The sequence below is a fragment of the Podarcis gaigeae genome (genome assembly GCF_964106915.1).
Source record: "Podarcis gaigeae genome assembly, chromosome: 9".
In the NCBI taxonomy this organism is placed as follows: Eukaryota; Metazoa; Chordata; class Lepidosauria; order Squamata; family Lacertidae; genus Podarcis; species Podarcis gaigeae.
This window is the reverse complement of record NC_139685.1, coordinates 41,698,296-41,717,034: the sequence shown is the minus strand read 5'-3', so window position 1 is coordinate 41,717,034 and position 18,739 is coordinate 41,698,296. Positions and strand designations below refer to the sequence as shown.

The following is an 18,739-nucleotide window of genomic DNA, read 5'->3' as shown; positions in this document are numbered from 1 at the left end:
TGCTCTTGTGTTCTAGGTGTCTCTCAGAAAAGTGGTGGGATAAGACACAGAGATGTGCAATGGGAATGGAGAATTAGAGGAAACCGAGTGGGGAAACTTGCACTAGCCAAGACTCATGCTACTTTGCAGCCAAGGTTGATCATTCAATACATCTATCTTACTTAAGTGTTATAAAGCTTGCTAAACATTCACTTTTAAATTTACACAATGCCTTCTATCACCATTTGCTAATCATTTACAAAAAATAAATAAAAAGCAAAATAGCCATCTGAATAAAGAGTGCTGTTTAAAGAACTGCAGTCAGGGAACGTTCAATAAACATAACACAGCATTGCTTTGGGAAGAATAAAAGGGAAGAAAAAGGTATATTTTGTTTTTAAATACACATACGCTTACTATTAATAATTGATTCATGTGGAAAGAACAAAGTGATTCAGCTTCACACTCCCTCCTTTATTTAGTCAGTTGAGTGCAAGAGAGCACATGTGTCTCAAATAGGGCATTTTGAGAGTTATTAAGCACATGTCCAAGGACACATTTAATAGCAACATTTTTATGTTCCAGTTTAACTAATATGCGTTAGCCTAGTCTCACATATGTAGCAGAAGTTGGAGGGAATGGTAGTAGAACAGACGAGCATTGACTGTGGGTGTGCAATTTTTAATGCTTTAAAACATTTCCATGCAAGTAGAAAACTAGCGCAACAGGAACCTGCGTGGGCTAGAACCTTTCATCAGATGGACTAACTTGTGGAATTCTTTGGTTTTAATTTGCAATGTGTTTTCTAATTGGGGGGACCATTTTAAAGTGGCGTTTCCTGCCTGCAGTATGAAAGAGGTACAGTTCACTCTTCAATAATCTCCTTGAATAAATCTGCTTGGTTTCCTCTTTTTTTCCTCTTTTTCTCATATACATTCTCATATATGTCAGACTTTTTGTCATATACATCAGACTGAGAGCCTGAGAACGGGGAATGGTTTATCTTTTAAACTCTGAATGAGATTTTGAGCTGGAAAGGAAAATGCAGTCAGCAAAACCTTCTCCAAAGTTTTTGAAATGAATCCAGTACCTGTATCTGTAGAGTACACCCGGAAACTTTTGTCCCAAAAACCACAGACCAGGATGTAGCGATTGTCAGAAGTGATGACAAAACACTGGGAATGGACTTGAATACTTTGATCTAGGAGATCCGTAATTTGTCTCTTGTGCATACCTGTATTGCTGGCTAGAAGGGGATGGGGGAGGAGAGACAAAAGAGAAAATAATTATTTAACACAGTAGCAAATCGAGTTTTAATTTCTTGTCAAACTGATGCACACACATTCATGCATGTTCCTTTCCTCTTACCCACCACCAATCCTTTCGCTTCTTCCCCACTGTCTTGCTACAATTTCCCCATCATTTTGTCAAGCACATTCTATAAGCCTCTAGTTACATACCAAAGGCATTTCCAAGGTATGCTTATCCAGCAGAATAAACCAGGTGAGTTATAACTCTGATAGATACATATTAGGACAATTATCAACTTCGATACACCACTGGTTATACTCAGAAACATTCTGGGAGTTAATACCAGATTCACCAGAACTTCAGTGATATTGTGTTGTATATTGAAATCTGTGCCCTTCCAAATGGAATATCATACTCTATGCACCACCATAAGGTGTTGATGTGGGGGAAAAAATACACTTTATTTTCAAAAGGTATTAATATAAACACGTGTTGATGTTTGTGTGTATGGTTACTTAATAAACTTCACTGTTAACTTTACTTTGTTACACTTGCTTGAAACATAAATGTTTAAACTATAAATCGCTTCAAATGTCATGGCAAATGCAATACAGGGTTCCTGCTCTTTTTAAGAGGATAGTAATGTGAGTTTCAGTTCTTCCCACTATTCAAACCTAAAGCCAATTTCCCTATACCACTGCTGCTTCCGCTCTAACACTCCTCAACTAGGCAGTGAGGGCTACATGAGTAGTCTTCATGCAAATCTATGACCTTTTTCCTCCAGAGTCTGTCAGAAACTCTGCTGCGGTCTTCTCCAGGGTCCAGAACCACCATTATCTCAGGTTCTCTGCAATCTCATTGGCCCTTGAGTGCAAAACTCTCCTGAAGACAATCCCTCAAGTCACAAGTTCTTCCTCATAGACCTTCTTCCTCAGCTTTAGCCAATGATTTCAGCTCTTGATTCCTCTCAGCTTCTCTGAGCTACTTCTTAACTCCCTTGATGTCTACTGCCTGACTCCAGCTTCCAGCCCTTTCTTGAGCTAACCAACAGCCAAACACCAGACTCTCATGTGCTCTCCTTGGCCTGACATCTTGAGTCATCCTCTCAACAATAATTCAAATTTGTGTGAAATCCTGCTCCCTGATCGGCCTGTAACTGAGCAGAATGTCTATAAAGCAGAAACCTGACTCACAGGGCTATCACAGGTTTTTAAAGGGCAAGAGTTAGACTATCACTTAGGCCCTCTGCTGATACTCTCTTATCTCCACAGTTCTCTGTAGAAACAAATGACAGTTTACAGAAAGTTAACCCTTAAATTCAACAATGTATTAATCTCCTTTTAAAAAGGAGTGCTGTGTTTTGTTTTTAAAACAAAAAAACTTTACCTTCTAATAAGTAGACATCCACGAATGGTATTATACCAGTATTGCACATTTTAAAATGTGCAATATAAGGCTTTATGTAATTGAATGTCTGTGAGGGTATATTTTAAACTATTCCATTCCTTGGGGAACTCATTAGGAATCAAATGGCTCTGACTTTAAATATAATTTTTGTTTAGGATGCCTACTGCATACTGTGTTATTGTATGTACACTCATATATTTTACAGTGAAAGGTGGTCTATAAATGTCCTAACAAATAATTTCTTGATACAGCTAAAACATTATCACTTGAACCAGGGATAGCGGCATACAATATAGCTTTTAGACTGACTAAATGGAGCTCATGGAAAACCATTTGACTGTCTGGATGTAAATTTGTGCATTTGCATTGAAATGCAGAGGGGAATGCACATCAGAATCATAACTGTAATGTAGCCAAAGGTTATATTCATTGACCATGATAATCTGTATTATATAAACTAGTCAGCTAAATAGACCCAGTCTGCAGGTAACACTAAGCCAAACTTTGACTTAGTGTAAGCATGTTGGCTCCTGGAGAGAAGATCATAGCAGTTTGGGTCTGGCTATGGTCCTCCTGCAAGTATGCTGCTGTGAGATTAGCCATGGTTTAGTTTAGCATGTCATCCAGACTTGAGTTTGTTGTTTGTCTTGCTCCAGACAAACCACAAGTTGTAACTGAGGTGGCAAAGAGGATGCAATCTCCTATGAGCCCACACACTTCTTTGTTCATGTTAAGCCATAGTTTGGCATAGTGTTATGAGCGAATGGAGCAACAGTGCACCTTGCAACAATTTTCATGTAGTTATTACACATCACCAATCATGGCACATATATCAGTATTCATATGTGCATATACTAATAATCAATTACTACTTAAGAATTCTTTCACTAGCTATAGTAGTTATCTTAATATTCATATACACTTTGACTAACTTGAAATAAGGTGACAAAATATTTTGTGACAATTGCCTTGGTCTTTAAATGTAAATATTCTGATTATTTGCATTCAATAACTAAAGAGCTTATAAAAGGAAGGTTTGAGAAATCAAGCTACAGATGAATTTTGAGGTGATTATGAAAATAAATTTTGTGCTCTTCTAAAGTTAAATCGTAGAAGAAGAGAAAAAAATGCATTTGCTAAGTGATGCCTTTCAGAACTGTAATACATACAGATTCACAAGCTATAATGAATTATGGTGGCCAAACTGCAAATACCTAAAACAAAGGTTTGCAAACAAACAAGCCCTTCTTCTTGGTCATAAGAATTACCACCACCATAGCAAGCCACTTGGAAGCAGAATGCATTATAATGATTTATCTAGCTGAGAAACAATATCCTTACTTTCCTGATTGTGATCCTGAAGTCTGCCATACCCTGGAAAAACGGTAGAATACTAGTACCTGAACACTAAAAATGGCTGAGCAATATATTTCGACTTTGGAACTGTTCTGCAATTACACATTAATTCCCTCAGCCTGAACAGCAGGCCTGTGAAGAAAGGATTGATCTCCCTTAATGATGAAATTCTGGCACCACAGTTTTATTTTTCACAACACAGTGCTGTTAAGAATCCCACTGTTATTATGAAAATTTCCTCAGCAAAAGAGCTCCATCACATTACTGGCGCACCAATTCATCATAACATGCCTCGCTCTTGCTCATCAACAAGTCTGAGTGATGAAAAGACCCAATATTATCCTGACAGTACTTCATGCGCATTCTCAATCACACATTATTACGGCATCCATATTAATTTTCACTGACACACGTCCTAGGCCTGTTCAAATTAGGCAAACCAATGAGGGGGAGTTGATGAAATACCAGCATAGCCACAGCTCATTGCATTCCAATTTGCATGCAAATGGTTTATCAGGAAAATTCCATTCCCAGCAACCAGCAAGTGAAAAACAACCGTAATCTACACTTCAGGGCCACCATACAGAGCTTAATGAATCGCAAAGAGAGAAGGAAGTGACAGACCTATGAGAGGATCGATTTCCACTGGCAGCTGGTATGGCTGGTCCTGTACGGCACCTTGATGAGCTAGAATGCACGAGAGAAGATTTAAAAACTGTGTTACTTTCAGGCATTAAAACCATGGAAAATCCTATAAATCAAACACTATATGCCATTGTTTCCCTGTGGAAGCTTCATCCATTTATTGAACACCATCAACAAAAAAATCCAGGTGCTTTCAAGGACTGTTTATTACATTTATTTTAGATTATTGCTATTCTCAATGTGTACCATCATCAGAGGCTCCAGCTCTGGACCATAAGCTATAGCAGATGCTTGACCAGCAGCCTCTCATGTTGCAACAAAACAAAATTAAGTGGTAAAGAGCACTGAAAACAAAATGTGACAACCATCTGCTGACTGTGGCAAATATTATTTCCTCCATTAAAAGAAAAAAATACTTTGAATAGTACCGCACAAAGGATTTTTTTTTAAAAAAATCTTACTTTATGATGGAGAAAAGGATTTCGCTCACACTATATTAAATATTCTATTCATCATGGGAAACCTGCATACATGAACTTCAAGAAACATTTGTGAACACCAGAATTTTATGCAAATGTATGAACATTTCTTTTGTAACTGAAACGTTCATGTTTTGCTGATGCTAAACACATTTTTCCCCCTCAGAGCTCCACTTCAAAATATCAATGAAAGCTTCCGGAAATGGAAGCTAACATAATAAAAATCATGTGTGCAATATCTCGCATTTTCACATGTACCTTGCAAAGCATATGCTTATTATAAAACCAGCATTGCTGGAATGATTACACAGTTGTTATGGAATTCAGAAGTCCTGCTTCAGCAAAATCTGAATAAATGATGACACAATTTAAGTTTCTACCCTATATGGACATAATGGGTAGTAAAGTGCTTAAGCTGACAAGTTACCAAAATGAAGTAGGTGTACAATTTTACTTGCACATGTAAAGAGCCACGTTAGTAGGCCTCCTTGTCCTTGCATTCCTTGCAAAAGTAGTTTTTATTTAGTACCACAATTGTGATAGGAATTTTGTAACAAGCTCTGAACAAGAACTCTGTCTTGTGGTTTATAAGCTTAACAGCCAGACATATCAAAAATGAAAGGGGGGGGGGGGAAATAACATTTGATAAAGAAGTGAAAAAGCTAAGGGGTAATGAAGGTTTAATGGGTAATACAGGTAGTACAGAACAGTGAACATTGCTGAATAGGAGATGACTTGGGGGACAAATTGCTCCAAGGAACGGCAAGGAAAAGAAGTGGGAAAAGTGGGAAGTCAGGAGATATAGAGGTTGCTATATTTGTTTGCTAAAACACACAATTCAAATTTAAACAGACAGAGGACCAAGGATGGTCTTTTTGCTATCCCACTGCAAGGCAGGCCACTATAATTCAAAAGTGTGAATTCTGGTCATAGATCTGATTCTAGAAATTTCTAAAAAGTATAGCATTACCAGTTGTTTTGTTAGGCAAATTAACTTACTTATTATAAAAAGTATTTGGGAGCTAATCTTTGAGCTTTGAAGTCTACTTATTCTACAGAACAAGGTATGTATCTTGTAGGGCAGTTACAGCATTTTATTGTTATATAGAGATAGGCTACATTATTAGGTTTTCTTGTGCAATTCCTTTATAACAATGCTCTGAAAGGTTTTCTAATGCCTAGAATATTTCAAAAACATAATTCTAAAACTGCTATTAACAGAACCTGAAATAGAAGTGAACTAATTACCAGATCATTTTATGATTGCGATTATGATTTATTAATTTCTATAGCTCCAAATATCACAGGGCAGTTCACCCCCCCCAAAAAAAATACAAAATGAGAACACAAAATACATAATAAAAGCAGGAATAAAAACAAAAACAAACCAGTAACTCCCCATCTCATGAACACATTTAAAGGGCCATAGAATGTTAATCAGTCAAAGGCCTGGTTGTAGATAATTTTTTTCACCTGTCACCTAAAGATATGTAATGAAGACACCAGGTGAGCACCGCTGTGGAGTGCACAGGGGGGCCACCACAGATAAGGCCCATTTATGTGCTTCAACCCTCTGAACCTCTCATGAAGGAGGCACATAAAGAAGGGCTTCAGATGATGATTGCAGGGTCTGGGTTGGTTTATACGAGGAGAGGCTGTTCTTGAGGTATTGTGGTCTTGAGCCTTTTAAGGCTTCACAGGTCAAAAGCAGCACTTTGACTTGGGCCCAGAACTTATTTGTCAGCCAGTGCAGTTGGGCCTTCTTGCCCCAGTGATCAAACTGGCTGCCGGATCCTGAACCAGCTTTGGGTGTCTTTTTAGATATTGTCATGTGAAAGGTATTGTCATGTGAAAGGTATTTTAATTCATGCAAGGGTGATGCTCTTTATTTTTTGCTAGTTCCCTCCAGCTGCAGTATCCATACCTGCATCCTTCACAGTCCTCCAATCCAAGGAGTGACTTTCTAGAGATACAGTGGGAAGGATGGAAAGTTCCACTCTCATAATGGAACTTCGCTTGTGGTTCCTAAGACCCAACCCATTACAAACAAGCATCATCTTTGACACATAAAATCAACCCAACTTGCTGTTTATATCTTAACTTGCTAGTATTTCCATACTTACCAGGAAGGTTGTGCCACTTATTCACAGCAAACAGTCGATTAGCAGTGACGGTAATCACAGCAGGATTTGCCAAACCAGGCTGGGTGTTGGCTGCTACATGCGTTACAGGGGAGTTTGATGGAAATTTGAGGACCATGATGACATCTTGCTGAGCTTGGTCTGTGAACATCAATGGACTCTGCAGGAGGAGATACTGTTGAGTGGGCACAACAAGACCCCAACCACACGGAAAAAAGGAAAGACAAAGGAGGAAGGAAGAAAGGACAGGACAGGACAAAAGAAGGAAGACCCAATTAAAACAAGCAATAGCCACCGCAAATGAAAGCCAATGCAGTAATTTTTGACAGGCCCATGGAAACTATCATTTTATTGAACACCTTGAGGTTTTTCCCCTTAATTACATACAGATCGGGGGGAAATTAAGAAGCCAACATTTGTAGCAAGTCATTGGCCCCATTTAAAAGTTTCCAGTTGCCTGTATCTTGCAAACAGTTTAGCTTCAACATCAGCAGAAGTAGTGCTTCAAAAAAAGTACACCCCAATAAAAAAATTAAATAAAGCAGAGAATTTTAAAAGCTGCACCAAAGCTCAAAGAATAAAATTCCAGGAAAATCATAGAGAGGGTAAAAAACAGAAAACTGAATTTGCAGTGTTTGCATACCATCAGAATTAATTTAGGAATAGCAATACAGAATTAAAATGTGTAATGCATGTACTTTTCTACGTCTTTCTATGTATTGTATAGCTTAGACACCAGAGGCTGTTACTGATACAAGGAATGATTTTTTGCCAATTCACCAGCAGATCCTAGTATCACCTCCCATAGAAGATTTTCAGAGGACAGAGAGGATTGCAGGAGTAAAGAGGGTTTGGTGAATATTGTGTCCTCCAACACAGGAGTATTCCATGAGCAGAATTCCAGTCATGGAAAATTATGATCTAAGTCTAAAACTTTATGACTTTAAAGCAGAATAAATTAAAGGTGGGTGTAGGGGTTGGATAAATCTACGTTAGCTGCACTCTGTTCCCATTGAAAGTCTCTGGAACATACATAAAAATGTATAAATGAAATGTATTAGAAAACCACAAGATTTAAACCACTATCCTAAAAACTTGTGCTTATAGACAATGCATAACGTCACTATGACAAAAGCATCTCTCATTTTTTTGTGATGCTTTGTCGACACAGCTATTAAGCTATATAAAGCTCAAGTCAGGATTGTCAGAGTGCTTGGTTTTAATGTTCAGTTTGCTGAGAGAAATTTATATTTACATGGAGTGTTTTCTTCATTGTCCATTAGTATTACCTGTGACTGCATCTGAGAAACTATTTTTTAATAATTAATTAGTATCTTTATGGAATTTGAATACGCCGGTAATGGCTTTTGCCTCTTTATCATCAGCAACTTTACAATGCATGTACACATATGTAAATGTGTATATAAGAGAGCACATTTAGCATATTTTTATACAGAACTAATAAAAAATTAAGTTCATTTGCATTTTTATTATCACTCCTTTTAAAAAAGTTATTAAGAGTACTTAGAAAAACATATTGCACTATGAATTCCTATTTACAGTCTTTGTATAAAGGTGTAAATAAAAACAACTAATAAGCTACCCAGACACCCTTTTGAGCAAGTGGCTAAAAGCCAATCAATATTATGAGTTAATCCTCCCTGGATGCTCATTCAATTAAAGGTGTCAGTAATGCCTCATCTGATGTGGCCTCAATTAAATCCAGCTATCTGATGGTGTGAAAACACAAGGGGATACAGCAACAGCAGCCAAACCAGACAAATAGGCAGCCTTCATGTGATTGCTAATTACTACACCTGGTGCGTATTATGGCTTGTGCACTTAACGCAGCCCATGGTGCCTTTAATTTCTTCTCTATACATACTCCACCTACCTCCCCTCCCCCCCCCAAAAAAAGATCTTGCATTGAAACTTTTAGTGATTAACTGAATCATTATGGTGGTAAAACATTTGGCTTTGTGACAGGGAAAGCCAATGTACTAATGCATCTGAAAAGCCAATGTGTTTTTGTCTAGGAAAAACTTGATCTTTGCTCAAATTCTAGTGTTCAAAACCATTTATCATCTGGTACCTGGGTTATCAAACAACAACAGCTGCAGGAGTAAAAACATGAACCTCAGCGTAGGACTGATCTGCACATTTTACATTTCTGAAGACATCTGCAGATGGAGAAGTCAATTACACATCTGCTTACTTGGAAAAGCTGAGAAGTGCAAAGTGGTAACAAAATCTCATCACCGGCCAGTGCTCAGACATATCATCTGCCCACCCGTTCCCTGAGAGATCTGTATAGTTTGGCTACAACTTTAGAAATGGAATGTGTGGATCAGACCACCACTGAACTTAAAAAACAAAACTGTTAAGGATTTGGAAGCTACCGCAATCAGAGGATCAACATGTTGATTTCCATCTTGTGTTAAAAAGAGTTACAATTTAATGTTTCATATTACTTGCATACAATCATGTACCTGCATAATAATACAGTGTGAGCAACCTTGAATTCAAGCAACTGATAAGGTAACTGATGTATCTTGTGTTTTTTGGTTCTTTTGCTTCCCACCAAAACCTCTCCTCCTGCTTTGGCCCATCTGCCTCTCCTCCCTCTACTTCCCATAAGTACAACTCTAACATAGTATGGCAACCTTAATTTAGTACAGAAAATTTGTTGTCATTAAATGTTGCATGTTTTAGTATTGAGCACAGAACCACAGGGCCTATGCAGAAAACTATAGATCCTATGATATATCTGAATATTCTGAAAACACACAGTATACGAACAAAGGCACCTGATTCTGCACAAGAACCACACCTTGATAAATGCCACACCCAAATGAAGACAATGGATGGCATCCAATGGTGTCAGCCTGCTTTCAGAACAGGCTTCCGCTCTTAACGTTGCTCACGCAACGTTGGATATCACCTAACAGCAAAGTACCCATCGACTCTAATGCCCTGGCTTGTATGCAAGGTTCCTAAAACCTGGCTCAGAAAATGAACAAACCTTTTCTATCCTTCATAATGTATTCAATTAATTCTATGGAGAAAGAACATTTAAATCACTTAAAATTATCTGTACTGGGAAATGAAGTGTGTCTGTATGAATTTGGAGCAGCTGATTCGCAAATAATTAACCTGGCACCTAACTTACCACCTGCATGGCAGAGCTTCTTGGAGGATGCGGCTCTATGAGCAGTTGGGAAGGAGTCTGCCCAAAACTTCGGATTTGAGCTTCAACAGCCTGGAAAAAACATAGGCAGGTTTGCATGTTAAGAGGTGCTAATTACAGGCAATAGAACCATAACTGTCACCTGAAAATGTCATTCCACACTTCTGGTTTTTTTCATCTTGAAAATCAAGCCCGTGTGTGCACAGTGGGGCTAAGTGCTTGGCACTGGTATTAAGAATGAGGTAATCATTTTAGTACTCTAGGAGCTATTTCCATGAGAAACTGCAAAACTTCATTCTGTTCCGTGATATTAAACAGAGACCAGCTATTACAATCAGAAACTCTCCTTATGGACTCCATTTTTCTTTGCTTCCACCGCCTTGTTCTGCTTGCATCATATGCCTGCAACAAAAGCTAATATTTTCAGGTACTAAGAAAAACTCAGACCTCTAAGTATTTCTACCTCTGTACTGAGCGTTACCCCAAAGGTGTAAAAAGTAGCAAAGGCCTTCCAACAGAATTGTCAATATAAAATGCAATACAAATTACATTTAGGATGGTATCAGCAGCATAAAATTTAAATGTAAGAATGTGTTCAGAACAACTGTAATTTAAAACTAAAGTATTTTCTATATAAGCCCTTTACTTTTCTAAATAATGAAATCAAATTTAATGAACAATATTCAATTAATTAAAAAAAATTACATTGAAATGCAGAGATAAATATGGGCTGCCCTTTCTTAGTTTGAGGTTGTAATCCTGTGTGCTTAAATCCTATTGAATTGAAGCAGCCTTACTGTAGGAAGGACTGCAATCTAAATGTTACAAAGTGATAAACTGATTGAAATGTCATGAAATAGCAAGTATTCATTCTTTAAATATCAGTTCTACTTAATTTGCTCTAGTTACAAAGCCAAGACATTTATTTTGTATCTTTTAAAGACCTTAGGCAAATTGCTCTGGAGAAAACTACCATGCTCTTCAACCGAAAGGTCTACACCCCAGTCTTCCCAACCCTGGTTTCCCATATATTGCTGAATCACAATTCCTGTGATCTCTGACCATTGACCATGATTGTTTGGGATGACTAGGGTTGTAGTCCAACATCATCTGAAGATCCAAGGGTGAAACTTACAGTAAAGTTCTTAGCTTTATTTAAATGATTTGCTAATATTATGAAAATAATAACCTACACAGAATCATGACACTAATTATGACAGTTCCAATCCAATGTGGTGACCAATTCCAATTAAACTCAGAGGAACTGAGCCAGTGAATTAGCGTTGTTCCAAATGTGATCCTGAATCTATAATGCAAGCATCTTCATACTTGGAAATAGGAACAGCTTGTGCTCTCCGGGCATCTGAGGACAGGGCTGCATGGTCTAAAGAAGAAAGGACTGCTGCCAAAATGGAAGCCTTGTGATATGGGAGCCTTCTCCTTCGGTTCCCATATCAAAGTGAAGTGCAATTGACCCCCAAGTCTGATACTTCCATACTGTGTACATCAGAGGCCACAGGAGCCAAATGACATGAAGGAGGAATCAGGCTGTTGCAATGACATCAGGACAGGAGTAAATTGAAGTAGCTTCAAGGACATGGGCCTAAGTACAGTGTGTCATAATGATACTGAAGCTAAGCAGATCTGTGCCTGAATGAGAGACTGCATATGTATCCTTGAGTTCCAAGGGTGGGCTGGAAACTCAGCACTCTGCAGCCAATAGTTCTATCCTAAGGTTATCTATTATCTCTGGTCTTCAACAGTAGTACACATTTATTTACTATGCATTCAAAGAACTGCAATGAAACTGCCAGGGAGCTGGGCTCGGCTATTACTCTGCCATATAAGCTTTTCACTAGTGAAAAGTTTCCCACATCAGCATCTAATTAAAAAGTAATACAATTAATCTGGAACATCAACTACAATAATACAAAATTGCACAAACCAACGTTTTAGCTCAATGCTTCTAAAACATTTCAGTAATAAAAAGTCCTGTTTCTGTTAGTCCTCTGTAATAACAGAACTTTGGTTCTTTCCATAATTGTTCCAGATGCTGTAAAATGAGGCTATAAAATGAAACAAACTATAGGACTCCTTTACAATCCATTGCTCTACACACAGAGAGAGAGAGAGCGTTTAGCATTTCCACATGTTAAGCTGAAAAATATGTTAATGTGTAATGAACAAATGATTAAATATTGATCACTTGTACTGATTGTGTGTATATACACACACACTTACGCAACTGGTTACCAGGTGTGTGGAATTACTTCTCTGCTTTCTCTTCTCTCTGGCAGTAATAAAGAGGCAAGAGAAACGTAGACTTTCCTTGGCAGCATTTTAGTTTTTAATTTAATGTGTAGTTCCAGTCTCTGAACATGTTATATATTCCAGTACTCAGTTTCTGAGGAGATGTGGGAGACCCAGGCTGTTTGGGAGTCATACCATCTGCCCTGGAAGCCTGCTACTTAATACTAAACATGTGGGAACAGGACTCAATTGCTCAATGAGGAGGCAAAGGAACTCTGCACATGCTCAAAAGCATTTTTAAAAATCACTTTACATGTTCCAAGCTTTAGCTCTCCTATTATAAACAAGCGATTGGGCTGAGCTTTTTTGAGCCCTGGCATAAATTAAACTCTTCTCTCTTTTAACTGTGAAAAAAAGTTAATTCAATAGTATGCAGTGCCCACCAAATAGGGTTGTAAATTTCTCCAGGAGACGCGTATTAGAGAGTTTCAACATATGGATGCAGTTAAGGCAAAAACAGATGTTTGTTACTTTTCTTTGCAGCACCACTCAGAAACGAAATCAAAATTGCTTCCCCTCCGTGTTTATGTCTGAAAAGGACTATAAAACGGAATGGGAAGGAGGTAAAGGGAGAAATGGAAGACAAAATGAGAAAAAAAAGAATGGAATTGCCTACAGTTTTAGCGAAAATAATGAGAGTGATTAAAGCAATCTCAAATGCAGTGATTGCAAGCATTACAATTTTGAGATTTAACAAAACTTGTTAATATTAAGGAAGTTGCTTAATGCTACTTTTTAACAATCATACAATATCGCACAGGTATGTTCCTTGGATCATCTTGCATATATCGGATGGATTTATATCTATGCAGGGTTCAGCAGAGTCCATCTAAAAGATGCCAATTTTCGATACAACATTGTGAATGTTGTAATACTCTCAAACTACCAGCATCTGAAACTAAAATGTGCTTCTGTCAATCAAATATGGTGAATTATTATTTATGTATTCAAAGTTTGACCCGCTATCTTCTCATGATTCAGAGCTCCTTATGTCCAGTTTTATCCTCACAACAATATCTGCATGGTAGGTTAGAGTGAGATAAAGCACTGAGCCTAAAATCACTCAGTGAACATCTGAGATTTAAACCCAGCAAGCAGTTTACACCACACTAGAGCTGATGGCATGAGGCACATGCTGGTGGTGGTGGTGGTGGGGAATTGAGTGGAACATTTTGGTGTTGCCAGGACACACATCGAAGAAATGGTTTCCCCATACCTTTGGTTCATACACCACTTACGTTCAGCATAATTATGGCTCTTGGTTTTGAAAATAATCAATGATTTCTAGCTATTCCTTTCCTTTCAGTAGCATGCTGCTTGACAGCATCAGGGAAGACTGACTTTCCATTCAAATGGTGCAGTTGAATGGCATATTTAGGGCTGTGTGGGATACTGCCCACCCCCCAATTTGCAGGACCATTCTTCCCCCAGAAAAGGTTTATGTAGGTATGTGCAGAATATCAGAACTTTGGGGGAGGAATGAGCAAAAGGTGCTCATGAGGAGTCGTCGTCCCCACTCCTCATGCTTGTGCTCCATGTTGACTTCAAATCTGCTCCCAAAAACAGATTTAGGGGGCACGTTTGGGTAGAAGTCCTGTTGTGCAAATGGAATTAATTCCGCTCCCACAAAGCTACTTAGGGATATAGATATTTTGATCTATATATGGCAAAAGTTTCTTTTGGAAGAAAAGAAGTAAATATTGAATTGTATTTTTTAAAAAAGGAATAATTGGCTGGATTCAAAGTCGGATGCTCAGAAAGCTGGTGCACATTTTGCCTCATATATTTCTTGGCTGTTGTATATGCTGTCTGATGAAGAGTGTTTGCTTCTCCTCATAATAAAGACAGACAGATAATCTGGTAAAAACAGTAAGTATACTTTTACCAAAAATACAGTTGATGTTAAATGTTTTGAAGTTGTAGAAGCAAATATCAACTGTTATCAACTGTGGATAACAGAAGCCTAGCTTTTCCCATACTAGCAGGCAGGATGGCAAGTACCAAAGGCCAAAGTCACTCTGGATGTGATTTGCTTCCTACAAGTCATTTTTCCCCCTGATGCATCAGGTACCCATCAGTAGAGAATGGAAATTAGGTTGGGCAGGAAAATAAACGCAGCTCTGAAAGTCTTATGCTCATATCATGAGCTACTAGGAAAACCTAACAATAATATGTTTTCATCTGCAATTATCAAAGATTATGTGCAGAAACTAACATGGCTCTATGTTGTCATTTTTATTTGGTTGTAGAATTCTGACTGGATATTATTTTGGGGTGCCACTATTTCTCCCAAGGTGCTCTTTCGATGGAGAGTGTGGGGGGGGGGAAGAGGAAACTTCAGAAGGCGGGGGGGGGGAGGTAAAACTTTTCAAAGCATAATCATCGGGTCTCCAGAACTCCATTATACGTAAAAAATAAACTTTATGTGAGAAGGGGAAAATGGTGTATGAAAACCTACTTTGTTCAGTCTAATTATAAGAATAGCTGTTGTGGGCAATTACATTACAGCCAGTGAGTTAAAACAGAAAAGTAATTACAGTTTGTGAAAACAAGGATTTATTTTCCCTTTCAGAGTCATGCAACTTGCTCTAATCTGAATCTGTACATTCCAGGCATATTAAACTGAGGCCTAGTGCAACTTCAGTGCAGTCTCCAATTCATGCAAACTGTCCATCTACTACATTGTAATCCCAGCTGCCAATCTGAAATAAACCAGTTAGTCAGAGCAGACACAACCTACAGAAACAAATGTCACTCAATAATGTTCAGAGGCACTGGGTTCATGGATAATTTCAAACAGTATCTCTGTCTGGAACACTGATGTGCTCATTGAGAACACCTAAATCTCTAGCTACTGGAAATAAGCAGATAAAGTGGAACAAGAAAAATAGGCCTGCAAAATACTTCAAAGAGACTTAAGAGAAAATGCCAAAGGAATTCAAAGAAACTTGAAGGAAGAATGACTGAATGTAATGCATGCAAGAGTGCAGATACTTTGGGGATGGCGCAGATTTCATTATGAGATTAGGAACCATCACACTTATTTTCACACAGTATGAGAATATCATTCAGGCTGTACTGCCACATTTCACGGTTAACAATGTTGGATAGCAGGGCAGAAAAGCGCTCAGCATAATGATACCAAGTCCTGAGTTAAGTTCTACTAGTAACTAGACATTATGGAGAGCAAAGGGATAGCTCAACAAATGGCTGTCGGTCTGGACAGCAGTTGTGTTTTTTCCCCTTATGTCTAGTTCTCTACCCCAGATTGTTAAATTAAATGGACCTTTGAATTTACTGATAAGAAGGTAATTCTTATTGCTTACTCTTGTGCTGGAGCCAACCCAGTTTCGTTTCTCACGGTAAGTACAAGTTGTGCCAAAGAAATTATCACACTACTTTGTTCTTATTTATATCAAAATAGTGTTGCTTAAAGTGAAACATCGAATGCTGATATTGTCATTAAATCACCATTTAAAACAATACAGTTAGTACTTGAAAACAAAGGTTTTTCCTCACTAAATGGAGTTTGCTTTTAAAACTTTAACTGGTAATAGATACAAGCAGAATACCCTTTCCTCAGAGAATCCTTATCCAAACAAAATTAATTCAAGGTGAAGTATGAAGCAGGTTATCCTAAAAAATAAAAAAAGGAACCCCAAAACACACCCCTGAATATATTACCATCTTGCAGTGGGCCTGTTTTTCACTAAGCTTCAGAGAAAGAGATCACAGCCCAGTGCCCAGCACTGTTGACATGCTAAACTCCAGGTGGCCGTGAAAACAATGTATTTGGTTTTGATATGTTCTTTTTTAAAAAATAAAAAATCTGGCACAGTTTTATGGTATTTTAAATGCAGGTTTTCAATTAAAAACAGACTAATCCTTAACATTTATTTAGCTTTTCACAGTTTCTGTGCTGTGTGCTGTGTCAAGCAAACCATCTGGGCAACACACTTCTGGCTAGTGAGTCTTCCAACATATTTGTTTCTACAACACTTTCGAATTGTGCATAAATGTAGTATTCAGTTATTTTATTCACACATTTGAAATATACTCCTTTGCTGCAGCGTCCTGTAATCACTTTACTGAATTTCTAAGTCATGCATCAAAGGTTGTACTCCATCTGCATGTAAACAAGACCTGCTGATAATTTAAAAGTATTTAGCGACTGTTAAGACTAGGCTATAAATACAAATGTGTTTAGATTTCCTGAAAGATTCACTAGCTCAGCTGTCTTCATCTGATTTAGAGCTGAAATACCTGGCTCCCACCATGGATGAAAAGGACTGGGAAGTCAAACATACTTTCTATCTGATAGGATAGCAGACTTGCTACTGCTGTCATTAAACTGGGGTAAACTAAACATTGCTGATGCTGGTGGGAAAAAAGCCCATCATTCAAATGCTGGCCTGTATGAAATAACCAATTTTGGAAAATGCTCAGGCTCAATATATGTCAGACCTTCAGAGGAATGGAAAACAGGAAGTGAGGTAGTAGCTACGCAGAGCTCTAGATGTTCATTTCCATCATATCTGATCCACAAGGACTGGGATTCTTCAAGGTTTTTGAACACAAGAAACTGCAGTAAAAGTGAAGGCAACAAAGGCTAAGGAAGAGACTGATTTCTATTTAGTAATTGTATGTGGGCCCCAAATATCAGAAAGAATGTCGCCACCCAGACCAACCCCATCCATTCACGAAGATCTGTTGAGGAACCCCATTTGGTGACCCCTGTGCTAAGCAAAGGCTTGCATTGCAGAGGTTTGGGGGATGGCCTTCCCTGCAGTGGTTCCAGATCTCTAGAACAGCCTCCCTTCTGAAGTGCAACTCGTCTCTACACAGTTTTCCATTCAATGTCAGGGGAAGGCACAGCTCTTTGTGCAGCCTTTTGAGGAGGGATTTTATTCATTAAATTTATATCTTGTCCCTTCCTGACAAGGGAGGCAAGCACACAAACGGGAAAACATCTAAAAACAATTCCAATACAGTGGTACCTTGGGTTACAGACGCTTCAGGTTACAGACTCCACTAACCCAGAAATAGTACCTTGGGTTAAGAACTTTGCTTCAGGATGAGAACAGAAATCGCACGACGGCGCAGCAGCAAACCCCATTAGCTAAAGTTGTACCTCAGGTTAAGAACAGTTTCCGGTTAAGAACGGACCTCTGGAACGAATTAAGTTCTTAACCCAAGGTACCACTGTACAGATGCAGACTCAGAAAGATCTCTGCTGAAAAGGCTTTTTAGAAGAGGATGGTCTTCAGTAGGCATCAAAAAGGCAAAAGCAATGGTGCCTGTCTAATACGCAATTAGAATTCCAAAGGCCACCACACTAAAGATCCATTTTTTGTTTTGTATGTAAATCACCTACTGAAGAAAGCAGGTGAGACAATCTTTCAGGTGTCATATACCAAGCTGCATAGGACTTTACACATTTGAACCAGCACCTTGAACTTAGCTTGGTAGCTAACTGACAGGTAGTGCAATTCTCCCAGCAGTGGCCTAACATGGTGGCTATATCCTGCTCCAATGAGTGGTCAAGCCATTGCTTATTGCACTAGTTCCAAACCAACCTCCAGGACAGTCTTATATATAGCACGTTGTAGTCATCCAACCTGGTGTTAAGCAGGTTTCTGAACTATCTTGGTTCAGAAACAACATGATTGTTTTACTGGCAGAAGCTGGCAAAAAAGTATTCCTAGCCACTGATGTCACCAGGGTCTAAACAACAAAGATGGATTTAGGACTATAAATGACATGCATGGTAACCTTAGAATGTCTCGTTTCACTTTCTGCTGTTTGTTTTATCTGTGAATGCTACTGACATTTATTATGATGTTTTAAGTTACCGTATTTATTCTTCAGTATGGTTTTATTGTTTATTGTGGACCACTTTGGGACCTTCAGGTAAAGTGTGGATTATAAATACTTCAATGAATAAATGAAGCCATTTAAAAAGCAAGCTATTTCTGATTACTTAT

At 38.3% G+C, this 18,739-nt stretch overlaps 1 protein-coding gene across 4 annotated transcripts in view; it reads right to left on the bottom strand.

The window, feature by feature from the left end:
• LRBA (LPS responsive beige-like anchor protein) overlaps positions 1 to 18,739 on the bottom strand; it is a 356,696-nt gene that overhangs the window by 26,378 nt on the left and 311,579 nt on the right. For 2 of the 4 annotated variants that reach the window (XM_083755165.1, XM_083755166.1), the window contains exons 49-52: positions 10,428 to 10,517; positions 7,241 to 7,433; positions 4,618 to 4,680; positions 1,070 to 1,225 (exon numbers count right to left, since the gene is read on the bottom strand). In XM_083755165.1, coding sequence (XP_083611291.1) covers positions 1,070 to 1,225; positions 4,618 to 4,680; positions 7,241 to 7,433; positions 10,428 to 10,517 — 502 coding nt within the window. The remainder of the gene's footprint in view (positions 1 to 1,069; positions 1,226 to 4,617; positions 4,681 to 7,240; positions 7,434 to 10,427; positions 10,518 to 18,739) is intronic. The other 2 variants (XM_083755167.1, XM_083755168.1) reach the window with 1 other exon arrangement.